A 21,493-nucleotide genomic window follows, 5' to 3' on the forward strand; every position below is an offset into this window, starting at 1 on the left:
TATCTTTAACTGCTTTAGTTCTCGAATCTAAAAATGATCAGATGACACCTTGACCAGCAGACATGTTCAATTGTAATTACACCAGTTCACAGTACTTCATATGTCTTTTAACAAGGCAGTATTTTCTATAGTAACTCAAATTAATGGCTTTTGTAATGACCCTACATGACAACAACCTTTATGAGCACCCAAACTGACCATCATTGAAAAGAAATGCACTAGCTGAATATTGCTTTTAATGCTATCAAATAACAATGAAATGTGTTTAAAACATCTAGTTACGACAGTTTCAATGAAGAATGTAAAATATATACAGGATTCCCTAAATGCAAACCTACAGTATGTTACTAAAGAAAACAAAACAAGAGCTCTGTTGTTCACAAAAGAGGGAAATTATATAGCCCTCTTTCTTGCTTTTCTTCTTTCCAACAGACACTATACATACTGTATGATTGTAAATCTCTTATCACAATAACATGACTTTGAGTCCAAAACCTCATTTTACTGACTAAAACATTTAAATGAAATTGGTTTAAGTAATATACATGTATAGTAATAGTTCTTAAACAAGTGACAATTGTAGACACTCTGCTTTTACAGAATTCGTTTAACTACTGACATACAGTATGTCTGAAATAAATATTTGAACTAATCTAATTTTCCATTTCACAGTAGCATTTGTTCATAGAAATAAAACCCTAAAGAAAGAAGTTTAAAAAACAATATATAATGTATATAAATTGCTGAAATTAAGTTGCTAGAAAAAACACTATTGACACCGTGGGTGTCAATACTGCATGAGTAGTGTGCATTGCATTGTAAACTGTTTCTGTGAATATGAGCTATATTTTAATAATATATTTGGCTTCACACATGAAAATCTGTGTGACATAGATAGGTTTTCAAGGTTTTTTGCACCAAAGTTAGTACATATTACTTTGATAATATGCACACCTTTGCTATGTTGTGAAATATGTACTGTAGCTTAAATTATCAACTGGAAGATCACTAGTGATTGCAAAGATCTGGAGCTAATATAAACATCAAATTGCACAAGCACAAGCTGCACATCAACAGACAACAAATAAGCAAATCATATTTTTGAAGCAGTCCCTTCATTTTGCTTTATTTACCAAATTCAAGGAAATACTTAATATTCATGCATTTCAAGATTTATAAATATTTATATGTGCAGTATATTAAATGTCATTCTCATGTACCTAAAAGTCATATTATTACTAAAATAGTTACTTTAAATATATATTTTAATAAATCTAAAATAAACTTAAAAAAAGTATTATTTGCACATCTTTCAGCAGATTCTGATTTAGGTTTTCGTGATCTTCTACTGAAGTGCATTTCTGAATGATGCATAAAATGCAGATGTAAATGCAGATGTAAATCTCCACTTTAGAGCACTTCAAAGCCTTCCTGGAGCACAGTCTGACTTGTTTATCTCCAACTATAACACTTATCATGTGATTTGTTGCTGATTGATTGTGATTTCTTGAAGATGCAAAACCTTTCTGAAGATTGTCTGTGTAGTTACGGTTAAGGCACAGAATGTTGTTCAGTATCGTACCATAAGAGTAAAGAAGAAAGAAAGAGTACAGTGTGGTGATCTATGAATATGATGCAGTGCTCTGTTGTAGCTTGCTTTCTCTATTGATAACATATTTTCCCTGTATTAAGACTCAGGAATCCAGTGTCATTTTGCATGGTAGCAGGTAGAAAATAGGCTTTTTAGAGATTGCCCCCCTGAATAACAGTAATAAATTGCTTTCTTTCAGAAGCAAGTTGTGAAAGGACTTTCAAACCACTCTTAGTGGGAGGGAGGGGTTGAATAATCTGAGAGTCCTAGAGAGGCATAACCACAACAGTGTTATCTTATACTATGATCCCTGTAACTAATGGTACCCTGGTGACCCCTGGTGACTATGGTACCTGATACTGTACATAGACATATATTGGAACAATAATAGGCTTATTCCATGGTGAAAAGAGAAGAAAGAAAACACAACGTTTCAGCCATGGAGCCTTCTTCAGGTGTGAAGAAGGCCGAAGAAGGCTCCACAGCCAAAACTTTGTGTTTTCTTTCTTCTCTTTTCACCATGGAATAAACCTTTTACTTGTTCCTTTGCAGCCTACGCATGCTGACGCAGCTACCCACCTGAACATAGACATATATTGCTTATAGAAAGTCTATGCATTCTTTTAACCTGATACATAGACATAAAGTGCCATTCCACAGATTTTCAACTGGATTGAGGTCAGGGCTCTGACTCCCTGATACTGGATATTTCTCTGACCCAAGGACATTTAATGTTTTTGAGCAACTCCAACTGTTATTTGACTGTGTAATTTGGGTTGTTGTTACACTGAAAAGTGAACATTCTTCTCAGTTTCTCAGTTCTCCTCCAGGACATTTCTGTACTTTGCTCTATTCATTTCCCCTTATATCCTGAGAAGTGCCCCAGTCCCGGACAATAAGAAACATCCCAGTATCATGATGCTGCCACAACCATTCTTCACAGTAGGGATGGTGATCACAGGCTGTTCCTTAAGCTTAAAAACATAAAGCCACACTACCATCCCTCCTCTCCACCAACCTCTGGATTTGCAGGATGGCAGCCTTTGGAAACTACGTACGTTTTTAGATATGGGATTTTAAAAATTCATTAACCTTAATTAATGAATTACCTAATTTAAATGATTCGGTGGTTGTCTTGTAAAGATTGTGTTATTATCATATAAAGCAGATTTCAGGTTCCTCACACTCAGTCCCTATTTTGCTACAACCAGGGGAAACTTTGCCTTGATGTGACAATGTATTGAAGGAGTAATGAAAACATACTAAGTTGTATCACTTCACAAAACAAGCTGCATCTATTAGCTTCTGAGCAATACTTACGAAAAACTGAACATATTACAACTAACAAAAAGATATCCGACACAGCCAGCCACTACAGTAAAGAACAGATACACTTCAGAGCTCTGCACCAAATTCTACTGTGTCCAGAGTAAAAACCCTCTGTCTCTCTTCGGATGCACTCACTTTCTCATTGATGTAATAAGGGTCCAGATCCTCGAGGGGTTCTGAAACCATTCCTTTAGGTGTGTCACCATATATGAATGGCAGTGATCTCCCAGCCTCCAAGTCACTATTTGGTTTGGGGCCATTTTCGTCATCATCGGGACGTTCTCCTTTGGGTTTCTTTCCTTTCTCCTCTGTAATCCTCTTCTCGATAGTTTGAAGAGACTCCTGGGTAAACAGGTGGAAGCTGTCTGGTCCTGGTGGTACAAGCAGTTGTGCCATCTTTTCATCCTGCACCTTCAAAGTTAATGTTTAGCCTCCTGCATAAGAAAGATCTAGAAGGAAAAAAACAACAACAAAATAAAAAATAAAGATATGAACCACATGGCAAGACTGGGTGCAGGAGATGGTCAGTTTCCGATATAAATATTACAGTTTCCTTTGGTCAAACCATGTGATTTTTGAGCTCAGAAAGGATCTAAAAGAACGATAGTATGAATATTAATAAAGGAGACATTATGACGCTGTTGGTTATGAACCGACAATCAATTATTCACCTAATATTTACCGCATTAGAGGAAGAAAGATGATCTACTTACTTTTGCATTGAACCTGCGACAGAATGCTACATAATAAAGGTAAAATGTTTCTTGGAACTTTAAGTACAAACAAATAAATGATAAAAGCCCACGGTGTTAGTCATGTTTATTTTGCAAGACAAAGAACAAATATTCCTAAAACATATTTATACGACACAGAATTTCACAATACAGTATTTATATTGCTTTACAAGCCCTAGCATTCAGACATATGTTTATGCCCCATGAACCCAACTCTTGTTTTGAAGCACCATCCTTTTATTGAACATTGAAATGTCCGTGTGTCAAAAAAGAAAACAAAGATTTGCTGGCCTTCTCTAATGCTTGGACACAGGGGGCCAGGGAAGGAACTGGACGATTTGGGGAAATGGTGGCTGATGTTGTGAAATGCAATGGGCTGGGGAGAGCAGAGTTGCCACCAGAAGGAGGGTGGAGCATGGGAGAAGACTGCTGTTATGTCACTGTTTTGTTTCTGTCTCAAAGAAGTGAACACAAAATAAAAATAAACAGAAGACAGTTTCAGTTAATAAGCAAGAGTCAACTTTAATCTGACATGCACTGTCCACATGGATGTTAAATGACTTTCTATGAAGTGTGAAAGGCCAGCTGTAGTGAGGATCATGGTGGCGGCTGTCCTGGTACAGTAAGCTACTGTATGTACGTTGCTGTAGAATTGTACTCACTTGAATAAGCGATACAGTAAAATTCAGTTTGTGCTATTAGAAATCTAATCAGCAAATTCCCAATGCAGTATTAAAATATTCAAATAATCCTAAAAACCAATAGCTGTCTCCTTTGTCCAAACCATCAAGATGAACACTGTGCAGCATATGAACTCATACAACGTCAGCTTCTCTAAATTCACTTAAATCAGGAATTTGATCAAAATCAGGGCTCACAAAATAAATTAGAATTTACAAATGATTTATTTCTATTTAATTCTACCATTCAGGTGCTGATAATAGAGAAGGTTTTGTCTCTCATTTTTAATTTAGTTTTGATATTGAGAGCACCATGGCTGTAATTCATTGTCTAGACTGAATAAGAGGAAGAGAATGAATCTATAATGTCAATAACCCCAACTCATGGGCAAAGGAGTGTTGTGGTTATCATATACTATTCCACAAAATTCACCGTTCAAAAAATTGCAGTTCCTTAAGTGAATTGTTCTGTAAATGCCATGCATGTTCATATTGCACAAATCACATATATATTTCTCAAGATATTTGTCCTGTGACACACTTATGTATATCAATTACAACAAAAAGCTTCCCTTCCGTTTTCAGCAAAAACTGAAAAACAGATCTGAATTTTCATTTTTCATTCACGTAACTCTTTTCTTTACTGCCCACTTCTGTCATTTTTTATACAATCCCAAAAAAACACCTTCCTCTACAGCTGAATTTACAACATGATGGTTTTATCTGTTACTCCCTTCCAACACAGCTGAAAGATGGAATAGTCGGCCGCATACAAGGATGCTCGGCCTTTACACTTAAGCTTGGAAAAAATGAACAGAAATATGGCTGTGCTTGAGTTCATTTACATTTTTAGGATATGCTTGTTCCCATTTTCTCCCTGACATTTCTATTTGATCAGATTCTGACTTCCAGCATTGCCATTTTTTCCAAATGGCACCAATGGATTGGTGTGCTGGCTATATAAAACAAGTGTATGTTTTATGCATGTGAGAAAATAAAACGTAAGTGGAAGAATACCACGAGCGCAAAAACATGTACTGTAGAAATCCAGAGGAAAGTGCCATTGAATCAAGGAATCCATGTGGAGGATAATTCAATATCAGGTGCTGATATCTTTGACGGCTAATTTAGCGCTGTCTGCCTTATGTTTTGAAATCCACATCAATTTGCTTGATGTTAAAGAGAAAAGCAAATTGCTTTTGTCTTTACTGTCTATACTGTGCTCACGGTGATGGTCAGTCATTTCAAAATTAACACTTTGTTTTAAGCAAACCTCTATTTTGATCAATTAAAAAAGACAATACAATATGCCCTGCACTGCAGACCCACAAAATGAAGTGAAATGTAGAAATGTAATGAGACTAAACAAAACTAGCATGCTATAGTAATAGGGAATATATATCTGAATAGCAATGCAGTAGCACTGTACCAAACACCAAAAATGCATTAAGTGCTGATCATTTACCCTAGTGTCTCCTTGCATCTATTCTCAGTTGCCATGGTTACCACAGCATGACTTTTCATCTCATGAACACATCTATATTTTTGTTGAAATGTCTCAGAGTCAGTGGCAGACACTCGAGAGAAGAAAGGTTTATTTTTGAAGACAAGGAAGGAATGTGCTGAGTTAGAGCACAGCAACAGCCACGCCAAACAGGAACATACTGTAGTGGAGGAGAAAAACTTGACGACATTCAATCAAATGAGAAAATTGATTTATCTGGCTGTCACTGGTGTCCTATTACAACAGCATCAGCAGACACGGCACAGAATGATGTAATAATCATGCCAGACAAGAGAAAACAAAAATGAAAAAAAAAGTTATTTAAGTAAAATACTGTATATACTGCATGTACACACAGTGTGCTGTATACGGATCTACATGTACACATCCATACACTTTCTAACAGCTTTATCCAGTACATGGTCGCAAGGGAGCCAGAGCCTAGCCTGGCAAGCAACAGGCACCAGACAGGATACACCCTGTATGAGATGCCAGTCCATACAGTTTATATGTATGTACAGTTGCCTTTAAATTCTTTGGAGTTGATTTAGCAAGGAAATTCCATTCATCAAGACTGGTGAACAATAAAAATTAAAAGGTAAATATTATTTTATATTATATATTAAACACAATTTGTTACATAGATTTATAAATAATGCGTCTTGAATGTCAAAAATAAATGTGGCAAATGTAACCCTGTAGTGATTTTTTTTAATTCTCTTGTAGCTTTAATAAACAGAGATTTTAAGCTTCTCTTGAATTCAGCTTGATTAGTTTTGGGTAAAAAGGAGGTTCAATACAGTCCAGTTCTGTTCATACAAATTTCACACAAAGGGTCCTCAACCTCCACAACAGTAAAAAAATAAATCATTAGATAATAAACATCCTAGACTGAAATGAAGTGTCAAGCATCAGGCTAGTGATGTTCACCATGTTCTAGGCTAGTGAAATGGCTGTTACCTATCAGCAAGAGGATAGAATAATTTCTCAAAAAGTACCAAAGGCAACAATTAAGAACAGTCAACAATCTCGGGCATTGTCATCATCCAGAACACTGTTCAAAACTGAGCTCATGAATTTGATTTCCAAGGTTGAATTCCATGGCAACACAAAAAGAAGGAAAATGAACTGACCAGAAGGCCAGATGACATCTAAATGACTTGCTGTTGAATGGGACTATGTGTTGTTATTGGGTGAACCAACATATTGAGCTTTTCCTTAATAAGTGGTATGTTTCACACAAAAAGCTCATGTTAATGAGAATTGTTAAGAATGTCATCCCCCTGTTGAGCAGGGAAATTAATGTGTTTTGTATGTCCCAGTATTGTTATTATACCTGAGGAATTGGTGGGTTCCAAAGGATCCGAATGTATTTTAAACTAAAATCTAGAGCCTTTTAAACCTTTTATCAAGAAGCTTGAGCTTGGTTCCAAATGGATTTTCTAGCAGGAGAACAATCCAAAGCAAATATCGAAACCTATCATGAACAAATCATTAAAGATCATTAAACCAACGTAAGTGAGAAACATTGATTAGTTTGTAAATTATCCTTAAACAGTGGGAAAACATGCTCATTATGCTCTCCTTTAAATTCAATCACATTTTACAAGGTTACAAATACAATACATGTTTGTTGTTCAAATGCTACTGGACGCCCTAAATTTTCTAAAGTATGTGAGTTACCTTTGAATACTTGATCTTTCAGGTATCCCAGTAGGTAAGAATAACATGAATTCACATCAAACATGGATGGCCAAAACAGTTTTTCTATAATGGATGTAAGGGAATATGTCTGAAAGAACTCTTGTGTAATACAGTATTTCCACTCCTTTCCAGAATTTTGTGACTGCATCACAAAACTTTGAACTCACTATTATCTTTTCTTTGCACTGTCACAGAGGATTCAATTTTTTCTCCTTAAAATCAAGGCAGTGTGTTTTGAAGATGACATTTTTTGCCATTTTGTAGTTTAATAAAACTACTTACAACATTAAAAATTTTAATGGTCAGATTGGTATATAATCACCATATGTATGGTAAATCTAGTGTATTTTCACTAGTACATGCACTTAAAACTGACCTGCATATCTCACATTTTCTCAGTCAAGATTAAAACATCATTGAATATCAACATGATCAAATAACATTAGGTCTTTTTTGTCAAATTAAATATACTGTATGATATTCTACCAATTCTAGGTGCTCTCTGAAAAATAGACATGGTGACCCACCTACCCTAGCCAAGTATTAATGAGATTAATAATTATGTTAGGATTTTTTTAAACCTTGATAGCAATAATATCAACACAAGTATTTTCAAAGTCCAGTTTTAAAAAGAAGTTTCAACTCAAACAGAATCTTGTTTATGGAAACAAACATAAGTAACAAATGCCTTTTAATTCAAATCTTGTTAATTCAAACATGGTTTGAATTAAAATATTTAGTGAAATCTGTAGGTATTTATTAAAAAAACAATTCCAGTCAGTTGTTAGATTACTTTTTAGCAACCCCAATTCCAAGTGCAGATAATTGTGTAACCTGTAACGTGTTTTAAAATATTAAGGATTTCATATTTCTTGACAGTTCCTAATGTACTGTATGTTATAATGATGATCAAAGGGTTAAATTTCAATTTTTTTCTGATGCACAAAATGTGCATGATAAATATCAATGGTGCCTAGTCTGGGGGTCATGCCCCTCGTTTCAGACAATGAAATCAGTGACCATGCTGTAACAAAATAAACAAAAAACGGTATATTTAAAACATACAGTACTGTATATCCTCTTTTATATACAATAAGTCCTATTTATAATGCATTTTATAATACACTTGCAGGATATTTGCAAATCCTACTACTTCAAATTATACAAGAGATCCATGGAAAGGAGTTTGTCAAAATTATTAGTTCTACAACAGCCACAAGCTTTACCTATCGGCAGCAAAGGCGGGTTAAAACATTCAACATCCTATGAAAATTCAGATTTTGTTAGTGAACATGAAATATACATTTAAAATTTGGATGCTAAGCAGGTTTTCTTGTAAGCTAACAAATGGTTATATATTGTCACACTCTACTTAAAGCATGGGTTTTAGAGCCAAACAATCTTTACCTTCATAATTCATTTATATTGCACATTTGCATGCATATTCTAGTACTTAGAATATTTCTGGTTTCATGCACTCATGGAGAAGAGCAAGGTTCTTGCACATGCATAAATATAAGCAAGTATGAAGAATAACGTGTCATATGAAACATCAACATGTATTCTGAATAATGCAGTGTATTATCCAGAATGATACAGTATCTTACAAAAAACAAGCAAAGGACTTACATTTAAAATTTAGTTCTAATTGTATAGTATAAACATAGTATATATCAGTTTCCATTGTAGTTTATTTTCACTTTACTTGTATTAAGCCTTTCATTTTAGACATTGAAGAAATTCAGTTAAAATAGTTAATTGATTGCATTCATAGATTGTACTACTTCACGGGTGTGTCTGAGCATTAATTACATTACAGGAATTCAGTATATTTCTGATAAATACAACAGAAAATAAGATGTGGATGAAATGACCTTTTGAGCGTAATTATGTGGGAGAGCCATTGCTTTTAAAACTAGTGCTTCACATTTAGATATGGAAATGTATGAAATGCTTCATGGTTAAAAATAAACTTGCTTAAGCTTTGAGAAAGCTTAACATTAGCTCATATGACATCTGTAAGCAACCAACCCCAACTTAAGATGTAGTCAATGAGGTGCCAGGGTGGATTCATGCTTTAACCCTGTTACCAACCTTTCTCTAAGGCCAAGTGTTGAAGATACTCCATTACTACAAGTTTTTTGTCTTCCATTATTATAGATACCATACTTTGGAAAGCTTCTACCACAGTTTAGGGCCACTGTCCTGCTGGAAGACAAAAACACTGGCAAAATATTTCATTTTTCTAAGCAGCAATGCACAAATAGTAGTATTCAATGAACAATACTTTAAGGCAGTAGCGTAAAGATTACATTTCTCATGATAAAACTACACATTGCATAAATTGCTTTAATACTAGGGTTGAATACACTATATAAAAGCAGAATGTGGGAAACAATCCATTTCCAGCTCTAAAACAGGATAGATTTAAATGGACTCTGTGTTATTACATGCATTACACTGCATTTGCTCCTTTCCTCTCTCTCAATATTGCTGGGTTATTGTACATCAAAAATCAGTTATAATTTTTGGACTTTTGGATAAAAAACAGTTTATAATTATAAAGTCATAATGAGACACACTTGAACAAAAACTACAGTTATACAATTTAAAGAAACTCTTTACTCAGTGTGTTGTAATTGAGAGTTAATCCCAACCCCCATCCAGTGCCATTCCATTCTTACAACACACACAGACAAGAAAAGTGAGCACACTGTCATTTTTAACGCTGTCCTACTTCTTAACTCTAATTTTCAGTGGCTACGCAGTCGAGGTTTCACCAAAATAACCCCAGGCAAAACATGACCCATGCTTTGATTTTCTAAAGAATTTGCAGTCATTAGAATTGCTGGGTGCCTGACAGCTTAAACAATTACATGTGTGCCAAAATAAACACTAAACTGGCAGGATGCTGATTTCTTGTGTCCTCACTAAAGAATAGAGTCAGAGCCAATGGAGATCAAACTGGTTTAGACCTATGTCTAAAAATCTTAAAATGTAGAACAGTGTTTATTTAGAGCTCATCATAGACATCAGAAATGATATTATGCAGAAAGAGAAATTTCATTACACATTATTGATCATTTTTACACATGCTTGCATTAGATCAGACAAGAAAAACTAGAAGCTGATTTGTTTAAGTATGGTTCATATTCAGGATGCAGATATCAGTTGTGATTCAGAAACAAAAATGTCAGCTGTTTCTTGACCTAATCTCTTAAATATGCATAGGGGGACTGACTGATCACGAGTCTTAGTATCAGTAACAAATTAATTTAACAAAAGCTTTATTGCACTTTTGCATAAGAGAATATTTATGTAACAGTATTTCACACATTTATTTTTTGATTAAGCTAACACCATGCCCAACCGGGATTCACACTGTTATTCAGGAACTAAATGGCCACAATTTGGATCCTTGTAGCTAAAACCTATAACTTAGGTATAAGGTTGCTTCTGAAAGGGGAGAAAGCAACAAGGTGTTCTTAACAGTCTTTGGCTATATCGTCAAAATTAAGAAATTTACTTCTCATAAGTAACAATAGTGTTGTTTTTCATTTCTCAAAATGGAGCTGACAATGCAATAATTCTACTGGCAAAACAAAGAGGCGAAGACCAACTGACTTGAGAGAGACAGAAAGAGACGGATGTTTACTTTGAGACCATTGTGCAGCTGCAGGTTGCAAGAGGTTTCACCTCTTCTGCTCTCACTGCGGCTTGTCTCTAAAGGGCAGCAGCACAATAAGCGACACAAACAATTCCTGCCTTAAGCCCAGGTGAACCATTGCATCATCTCTTATTATCTTAGGCTGGCACCATGGCTCAGACAGAGGATCTCTGGAGGGTGATCAAGCACAAAACAAGTCTTTTCCCCTTTGTGAGTATCCATTGTCGTCTTTAAATCAAGATTAAACATTCAGACAGATCTTTGTCATAGTGCTTCTAATTCTTACATTAATAATCCCCCTAAGTACTGCACAAGTTGCAGATTTCAGGCAACTGAAGTGAAACTAGTGTTAAATTATATATCACTTGTTAGTCCAGTTTACTTAAATCTGGCTATATACATTGGAAATGTGAGAAAGGGGAAAAATAAAAAGGTGTTTTTCAAATTTACTTGCTCATTGTAATAGTCGAGCCTTGAACAGCCCTGTCTGTAATTTGCTTATCTAAAAATATATTGCCTATATTTCTAAACCAGTGTCTTTCCAAAATCCACCAATTATCTGAAATACTGTAAAATAACTGGTAAATTCATATTGCGTATGCTTGAATTGAGTATAAACTGTCAGCTATCTTCTTTACTTAATTCACCAGAACCTAAATACTGTTTGCCAGGGGAACTGATTGATCAGGAGTCGTTGCATTAGTAACAAATTTAAAGTAATTAAATAAAATGGTTGTTACACTTAATAGATAACTTCAGTAAGCTAATATATCTACAACAGTACCCCCCCCCCTCCCTCTTTTTGGTCAAGCTAATGCCATGCACAACCTGGATCCACACTGTAATTCAATTCAGCAACTAAACAGCCACAAATCTGGTTCCTTGAATTCAAAACTTATAACTTAGTTTTATATACATTTTATGTCTTTCAAATCTTACTACAGCGCCTCACAAAAGACGCAGTTGGTGACCACTTACAGACCACTTATAGATAGCAGTTTTCAAGTTTTTCCACAGATTCTCAGTAGGATTCAAGTCAGGAATTTGACTGGGCCACTAGAGGCATTCATTTTTTTATTCCAGTGTAGCTCTGGACTCATTGTCTAGCAAAAAGTTGATTTTTTTGTCCAAGTTTTAGATCTGATGCTGGTTTTTCTAGATGTTTTGCCAATACTTTGTTTAATCTATGATCCCATCACTACTGAAAAGCTTCACAAGCTAGCTGATGAGAATCATAAATATAACATAATGTTATATAACATAAATATAACACCATGTTTAGTTTGATAGGATATTGATAGGATGATAGGATGTTGGTTTTAATCAGTACTTGATTGAGTACTGTGTTAACATTTCATCAGATGTAACTGCATTTAGACCAAAAAGTTCCAAATTTGTCTTGTGTGACCCCAAAATCTTTTGCCACATATTTTCAGTATCATTAGGTTCTTTGTTGAAAACCTCATGCAGGATTTGAGATTTTTTTTCTTCAGTTCTATACAAGCCCCATTTGTGGAATGACTAATACTGCTGACTCATTGACGTTTTCTCCTATCTCAGCCACAAAAACTCTACAATTCTTTCAACATTGTCCTCAAGGTGGTATCCCTAAACTGTTTCACTTAGTTCAGCTGCTCAGTTTGGAAATAACAGCCTGACCAAGGCAATGTCTAGGTACCTTCCACTTTTTTTAATGATCGACTTCACCATGCTCGAAAAGATATTAATGTCTTTCAAAGTTTTATACCATTCTCCTGATCTGTGCCTTTATACCACTTTATCCCTGAGTTCATATGACTGCTTCTTCCTGATTGAATCTTTGCTTGAAGTTCACTACCTGACCAAGGAACCTCACAGAGATAAGTGTCTATATTTTGAAATCATGAGAACCACTAATATTAGTTAGCTTGTTAGTCATTTTGTGCACCTAAATAAAATAAAAGGTTTTCCCAAGCAAAGGTGTGAATCGTTAGTTTTATTTTATATTAATTATCTAATTAATTTCTTTCTTTTTCTGTGTGGAGTAGGTTGTGTATACAGTTACACAAGACTCATGAAAGTTCAACTTTACTTAAAAACCTCTTGCGGGTTCCATAATAAACTTTTCTAGGTAAGGAGAGTTTAAGGTACATGCACAAGCACATAGTGCATTAAGTTCCTTCTGCCGATGAATAGTGTGAAGTAAACATAATACAGTCTCTGTTCTACACTTAAATTTGACTTTCACAAATACTGTACATGGCAAACTCTGCATATTGTCTTGCACTTTTTCATTGTAAATTATGAGTAAGCCTTTGTGCAATCATATTAGGAAAGGACACGAGTGATTTTATTATTTGTATTTTTTACCGTGGATTTTATTTTGTGTTTAATGACTGAAAAGTCCAGTGCAGGGTAATTAAATTACAAATTTAATTTTCAGTTTTATATATTTTTTAAAAAGGCAACAGTGAATTATTTAGTGTACTGTATATATTTAGGTGTATACTGTATTTGGTGTTCACATATTCAAATTATTGGGTTTTAAAATATTTTTATTCATTATTATTTCATTTCTCTCAACCTACATAAACAAGGGACGTTTCCTTTCTCTATCTACCTTGTGGGATGCTACCTGCTGCTACATTCTCTCTCTTGCTGTTTACCCCCCTCTGTGATCAGCAAAGACACCTGTTAACCATTAAAGGACAATAATTGCTGGTGAGCCTGCCATCCTGTTCCTCAATGGCAGACACAGCTAGGGCAAATGATGGAGTATCACTGCACTATCATAAGTGGAAATTCTCTATATGTATCCATGCAACAGCTAAGAAAGAGTAACTTCCAATTTATGTAAGATTCTGGCTACGTAAAGACTTGAGGAACCAAACCCTTATGTAAGTGGGTGTATAACAGATATTAATTACTGCTTCAAAGTGCCATAGCCGCAAGCTTTAAAGCAACAAAATGTGAAACCTGTGCCTGGGTCTCAATACTTTTGCAAGGCTCTATATCTTATGATAAGGATATACTTTTACTTGTGTTAGAGTATGTGTTTGCACATGACACCAGGATATTCATTCCATCTTGCTCATCTGGTTTTTATCTTTAGTTCCAGCATGCTACCATGCTACTAGAAAGTAATTGCTCAATATGGGAATGTTCACAGAAATGGCAGATCAGGGATGAATTCATAGATAAACAGTTGTGGAAGGAAAGAGGAGGGGGAGGAGATACCCTCCTTGGCAGTTGTTTATCATTTAATATGTATGATAGATTAATAGGCTACATTAATATACTGTATTTAACATCAAAATAAATGTAAAACTCTTTTTAGAAATGTTCTTTTTTAAAATAAGGTATATTTATGAATTTATGTTTTAATAATAATAACGTACTGTATATAGAATTTGGTATTGATTAAATGTTTTGTCATCATTTTTATTAATTGATCATTCATCACAGATCATGTTACACCTGAGTGACTCTGACTATTGCATAAGCAATACATCCCCAAATTTATTATCATTTTGGGTACAGATGATGAGTTGACTGAACGTGTTGAATGATAATTCTGCTTATCAAGGGAACAATGCCTTCATGCAATAGATATGCTGGAGACTGTTCTAAGTCAGTGCACTGATGCTGCGTCTATGGAAAGTTCACAGCCAACAATTACTAAGCTGGTTAAGTGTCACAGCTAAGCACAGACCTTCAGTGACAGGCCATGATAAGGGAGACCACAAGTCACAACACCACACCAAAGATTAACACATCACCATCACACCAAAGATCACTGCCAATTTCACTGCATCATTAACACAATAACCTAACCATCCACAGTTTAACTACTGTGTAGGAAGCACTTTTTTTGGTCCAGATCACTCACTGGCCCGGTGCTCAACTACATTCATTGCCACATCAGAATTAGGTGGCATGTGCAACACTTCAGGTGGACTCTCCAGCAGAAGAGTCAAATCTTCTTCAATAATGGATCAAGGTGTTTTTTAGACCACCCTGTCAGTGAGTGTGGTGCTCATGTGCAGAAATATATTAGAATCATTTTATACATCCGACCAATTAAAGGAGAGGTGCAAGTGTGATGGCAACCTGACTGCACAGTGATTCATTGATCAAGACCTGGTAACTCACTTGTTACCCTTTCTGCAGGCTAATCCTAATGTGACCACATTCCAACAGGATAGCACATGTACTCTTACTATTTCTGTAATGCCAGCTTTCTTGCAAGATGATATGACAACAGTTATGCTCTTGATGCCCTATTAGACAGAACATTTGTGGGATGAGCTGAGATGTCCTGTGACACCCAGGGCTCAGAGACCAGTAAACAAACCTTGCATGCCCAGGCTCTGTGAGAGGAAAAGGACAGCATCTGTAACCTGGTGTATAACATGTGGTGCAGATGTACAGCTTGCATTATTTCCAACAATGCCCACACACATTGCTAACCTATGACTCTTACAGCAGACCTCCTGTTGATCAACTGTTCATGGCAAATGTCAATCAGCACAATGAATTCACCTGTGCCAATGTCAGTGCACCTGCCACAAGAAAAGTTATGTTACTTTCTTGACAATAACTTTGTTATTTAATGTGTTGCAACTCTAAGTGATAGGCTTTTTTAAGCCTAAGTACATATATTCTTCTTTAACACATGCTTGTGCCAGGCACAGCTTGGAACCAAGACAGCCCCACCCCTACCACCTTCAGAGCAAACCTAATGATATCTGGAAAATAGTCTATTCCTGTTTTAGGTAGTATGATAGTGTATGAGTTATTATGAATTTCACAGTCTCTTGCCTTATAAGTATAACATTAGCAGAGACATGCATCTGCCTTCACTAGATTTAAGAAGCAATCTGCTTTCTAGGACATTTTGAAATGATTTTTATTTGATTTTTATTTTTTATTTGAGGGTTAACTACAAGAGAACCATTTCACTGTTCTTTCAGAAGGAGCTTGGCACTTCTTAGGAATCTCAGGAACCTTAACATAACAAAGCAAAAACTGCAGTAGAAAATGCATACACACAGACAATTTCATTTGTTTAATATGTAATAATAGTAATGGATAGTGCTACATTAACCTTTGCAGTTGTATGCTAACTTTCTTACACACATTTATGAAATGATAACCTTTCTACTGATATTTCCTGGCAAGTATTTAACTATATTCATTTTCTCAGAACAGGTGGTTGAATAAGACTAAATTTATGTAAAGAATTACGTTTATTTACAGAGTTTGACAGACTGACTTTCACTAAAAAATGTTTATAATGTTTATATTCTTGTGGGTCAAGAGGGTTAAGGGATATACTGACAAATAAATAGTATTTTTCATTATAACTCAAATATATTTAATTTTTGATACTTTCAAAAAACACTGCATAAGGTGTTTACATAGCCTTTTTGGACAACAAATTGTATAAAAACCTTCACATGATGATATTGCTCGATAGTAATAATTGTAAAATCAATAAAAAGGACATAATGTTAATTTTTTGATAATCTTCCAAATTGTATAATATACGTATTCGGTTTCATTTGTTTGCAATCTGCTAATATATAAACTGCAATTCATGCCACTTTGTGTTGATTTTATCACATTTAGCTCGACAACAAGATACATGAAACATGCACACTAATAATTTATAACAGCTAAAAAAATGTTATATTTCTTAACGGACAGTCCCTTTGTCAAGTATTTCCTTGAAACATTCCAAAACTGTACGTTTCCAATCTACGGTAGACATGTTTATTTATGCTGTACGGAAACGTCTGGTGTCTATGGGCGTAGTCGAGTGCTGCTGTCCAAGGTGCTGAAAGCTTTTCCAACAGAATAGCTGGAGTGGTTCGCTTCTGCTATTATGGCGTATCAGTATATAATACTTTCGAAAAAGTTTTTTTTTTAAGAAACCATTTTTTTCTTTCATTCTATACACACGTATATGCTAATCGTTATGTGTGACGGACCTTGTGCAAGGACATTACATAGACATCAATCAGAATAGGTAGACGATAGAAATAGACGATGAAGCAATCGATATTCCAAATAATACCTACACCATAACACTTCCCGAATGGCTCGCCATTTCGCTACCCGATCGCCTCTGGTTTACACTGCGCTCCTTAACAAAACCACCACTTGGCTCATTAAATTACTTCAAACCATATCACCAAGTGACACGTGTACTTAAAACGGCAAGGAGACAAAAAAATGCCAGTTTCAATACCCATCTAAAAACAATCTAAATAAATGAAAGTAAAGTGGACGATTTAAATAATTATACTCAGAGTTCTGTAAGCTTAATGTTCCAGCCGCTTTTTTCTGGAATCTGTAAACGAACTGAGTTAATATCTATATAGAAAAGAGAATCGCTATTATATTAGATTGCACCAGCAAAAAAAAATGCTTGAAACGTTTGTTTTTTCCATCGGCATCTATTACCGAAGGGATTATGTAGAAGCATATGTGCAGTATACAGTGGATGCAGAAAAAAACTACACGAATAAAATATCACCACCAGTTCAAAACAAAACACAAAAGCCAGTCTAAAGGAGAAAATGCTCTGAAATACAAGTTCCATTTGATGAAGGATTGCTAGAAGTGAATGTCTCCTGACTATTCATGCGTTAGTGCTGGTCCTACTAGAAATTTCTCCCTACAGCTCCCAGCATGGCTGCCGGATGTCTGAAAAGAAATGGGGTCTTTACCATTAATTCACGAAAAAGCCCAAAAGAGGAAGAGCAAAAGGTCAAAGGATATTAGTCACACTGGGTGCTATAATAGTGCAAATGATTCTAAACTGACTAGCCCCAGGCTTTATATCACAATCTTGCATTAATCTGTTCGCGTTTTCCACAAAATATGCATCACTTCTGGTCTTACTTGTAATTTTATTGGGATTTGGGTTGACCAAGCAGAAAAAACAATGTACCATAAATTATAGTAATACAAAAATGTTGGAGATGCATTGGTTCAGGCACACACAGACACATACACAATACAAGTATTAGTCTGTTACTGTAGCAAAATTCAATATTCTAATATTATTTCTAAGATAAATTATTGCAATGCATGGGAATTCTCAACAACAATAAACAGCAAACAAGCTAGCAATGTATTCATTTAAGATAAAATTATTTCAATGAGTCAATCTACTTCAGATTACCAGATATAACACAGTATAAAGTTTTAAATAACGACAGTTATGAAGTCTGTTGTATCAAGACAACAATTGCAACATTTTCTACTGCTGGAATAAATCATGTTTACGATTATTCATTTACATGCGTGCTGTATGTATGTACATACAGTACATATCGACGCACACAAAGATTATGTTCATGCTTTACTTAATACAAGTAACAAGTATAATTCTGTCAACATTTTGAAACATCACTGCTTCGTGAAAGTCAAATCGTAATTTCCAAAAAAAGACACGAGAAAAACAACACTTGAGCTTTTCTGCTTATAAACAAAAACATCAATCTGCGACACAATATTAACAGGTAAAACAAGGATTTAGTACATGTTTAAATTCCAGTGCACCAGGAATCTAATAAAACGATACTTCCTTACATTTGGAAGAGCAGACGTCGTCATAAAAGGTACCTTGCCCATTGCAGATTTTCACGGTAAGAGAGAGAAAGCTGCAGCTGTCGCCATATTGGAGGTTTCATTTATTTTCCATGGAAAAGGCTCTAAGCCTTTCTTACCGCAACATCTCCGCCCTGCTCTACGAGTCTGAGAGGAGAAACAGCCCCCCAAACCGGTCAAATCATTCACACTTTAAAAATAACGCTTAAAGCCACTCCTTGCTTCATACTTCGAACAGAGAATGCCTTAATTATTAGAACTCAGGCTTTCTGTTGCAGTATTAGTAAGAGAGAGTTTATCCGTGGGGTAAAATAATATTTAAAAAATCTCGGTTTATATTATTTTATTGAAAATATATCACTGTAGTCGTTAGTTTCTTCATTGCATTACCATTGCAAATGTTACCCAGCTCACATCCACTCATATCAAAATATTTGAACTTCAGTCGTCAAATAATTTCATTAATCTGTTCCCAATAAGAGTTACGAATTTAGATTCTTGTTTCGCTGTGGTTGCTGGTAGGAGAATATATCACGTGTACTATACACAGGTTATGAAAATTACCGGACAGAAAAGCTTTGCCAGATTTATTTTCCCATGGCCGCTACTGTAATAACCCCTTTCCCCACCTACACTTTCAGAAGGAGGCGCACATTAGGATGGATGAGAGTCATAAAATATTTATTGAGGATGTCACTAGAACTACAGCTTCTTCTTCGCTTTATCTCCTTAAGTTATATTACAGTAATGTGATGTATCTATGTCACGGAATGTTTAAAATTGCGTTTATACTCCCAAATGATATAAGCTTATTTCAACAGCTTGCATTACGTTCATTAACTAAACCCGGTGGCACAAGCAGAAAACAAGCATTGTTTCTAGTCAGTGGTATAAGATATGCGTCAAGCATGTCAGGCAGTTTCAAAAACTGCAAAGCTTTCATGTTTTAAAGAAATCTGAGAATATTTGTGCATTCCCCAAAAAACATCTGTAGATACACAGTGGTTGCTATGAATTACTGTATAACAAAATTCATGTAAATTTTGTCGTCTAGGAACGGTACACTATACTGTACATTGTCTTTCGCATTCAAACAGAACCATAGCTGTTTTTGTATTTCTAAAAGCATTTCAACAGCAAAGGCTGAAATCTTTAAAGGGCTATGTCGCCTCGAGACTTCTAAAAATAAAATAAGAATTAATTAATTATTATTATCATTTTATAATAATACTGTGACACCAAACGAGCCTTATAATAGTACCGACTCAGTCCAATCAGGCAAGAATTATGCTTTGGATTATACAAATGTAAAAAACGTTGGATTCCATTATTTTAAGCAGTAATATGTTGCTTAATGCAAATGTTCAATAAGGCCAAATGAAGGTCGATTCTGTGAGACAGTTTACGTTAGAAGTCAAATTATAGTAAGAATCATATTGATGGTAGCTGACGCCTTTTTCTGTGTCGGCACTAAAAAGGAAAACGGCGAGGACATAGAATTAGCTTTTAAGAAGCTTAACTTCTACGGCTATTATTGAATTAAAGCCGGCTGATATCCGTTTTTTATACATGGTTTAAGAAGGGAACTGTTAAATCTGATAATACTTGTCAAAATGTCAACATGATAAGATCGTTCAAATATATATGCTTTATGGACATTGAACCTGTTTTTTTAAGAATGAAATTTACTTTACCTAAGCTGTTCAAATAAATTTAATTAATTCATCGTGTATTTTCAGTAATATAGAGTTAAAATGTATCCATACTATTTTCACCACTTTTAGGCGATCCTAACCCAGCCACCCCCTCTATCTACTCACCATGATCAACCAAGGCTGGTGGTTTATCTGGAAATGTTCTGTGGATCACTTCTTTTTTCTGCGAGTAAATCTCTATTTTTTAAGCAAGCAGATCTACCAACTCCTATGATAGATTTTTTTTTCTCTAGGCAAAAATCTTCTTCGTTATAGTAGATAAACACAATCATAGGAGAGAGCTAAACAGAAGCTGCTAGTCTCGCCTTGTAACACCCTGATCGCTTCCGGTCATTCATTACAGGGTAGGAATGACGCCAGCTCCTCTGAGAATTTCACGCCTCTCCTGGAACAGTCAAGAAGGAAAGTCTGCGTGATCCCCATGTAAACTGTAAGCAACCCGCTGCAGACAGTCGGTTGTTTTGAAAGGTAACATGAAAATTACGTAACAAGGGCAATTTTGAAAGCAAGTCCTATCATAGATTTCATGTTAAAACATCCAATTCCAGACGTATAGTAGGCTGCCTTTCAGCAGAAAGATCAACTCGTTTGGACAAGGTCATTTTATCCACAGTTTTAAATTTTAGCCAGGCAAAAATATCAGTACCTTTAGAAGTGCAATCAGTTTTATCTTTATATTTGAATGCTGTGTGTGGTATCAACGTGATTTAATGTTGTCTTGATTTGGGTTTCTGATTTCGTTTTTTCTTGTTAAATATGCCCTATACAGTACCTCTTTTTAAGTATGCACCTGAAATATCGAAGTAAGTTAATTACTGGACTTTGATGTACAGTACAAGTTTATCTTATTATTATTTTTGGAGCATTTACAGACAGCTGTGACCTACTATACAAGCAACAGTCGGTATATATTTCACAAATATTCTCATTTAACAATACATTATAAACAGTAGACATGACTAGATAGGTT

General features: G+C 35.2%; 1 protein-coding gene across 1 annotated transcript in view; it reads right to left on the minus strand.

The window, feature by feature from the left end:
• The window catches only part of scn1laa (sodium channel, voltage-gated, type I-like, alpha), a 62,219-nt gene extending 41,266 nt beyond the window's left edge, over positions 1-20,953 (minus strand). The window contains exons 1-2 of the mRNA XM_088930162.1: positions 20,629-20,953; positions 3,056-3,369 (exon numbers count right to left, since the gene is read on the minus strand). Of these exons, the coding sequence (XP_088786288.1) occupies positions 3,056-3,316 (261 nt within the window). The 5' untranslated portion in view covers positions 3,317-3,369; positions 20,629-20,953. The remainder of the gene's footprint in view (positions 1-3,055; positions 3,370-20,628) is intronic.
• Between the last annotated feature and the right edge of the window lie 540 nt (positions 20,954-21,493).

The sequence above is a fragment of the Atractosteus spatula genome, chromosome 13 (genome assembly GCF_055471065.1).
Source record: "Atractosteus spatula isolate fAtrSpa1 chromosome 13, fAtrSpa1.hap1, whole genome shotgun sequence".
Lineage (NCBI taxonomy): Eukaryota > Metazoa > Chordata > Actinopteri > Semionotiformes > Lepisosteidae > Atractosteus > Atractosteus spatula.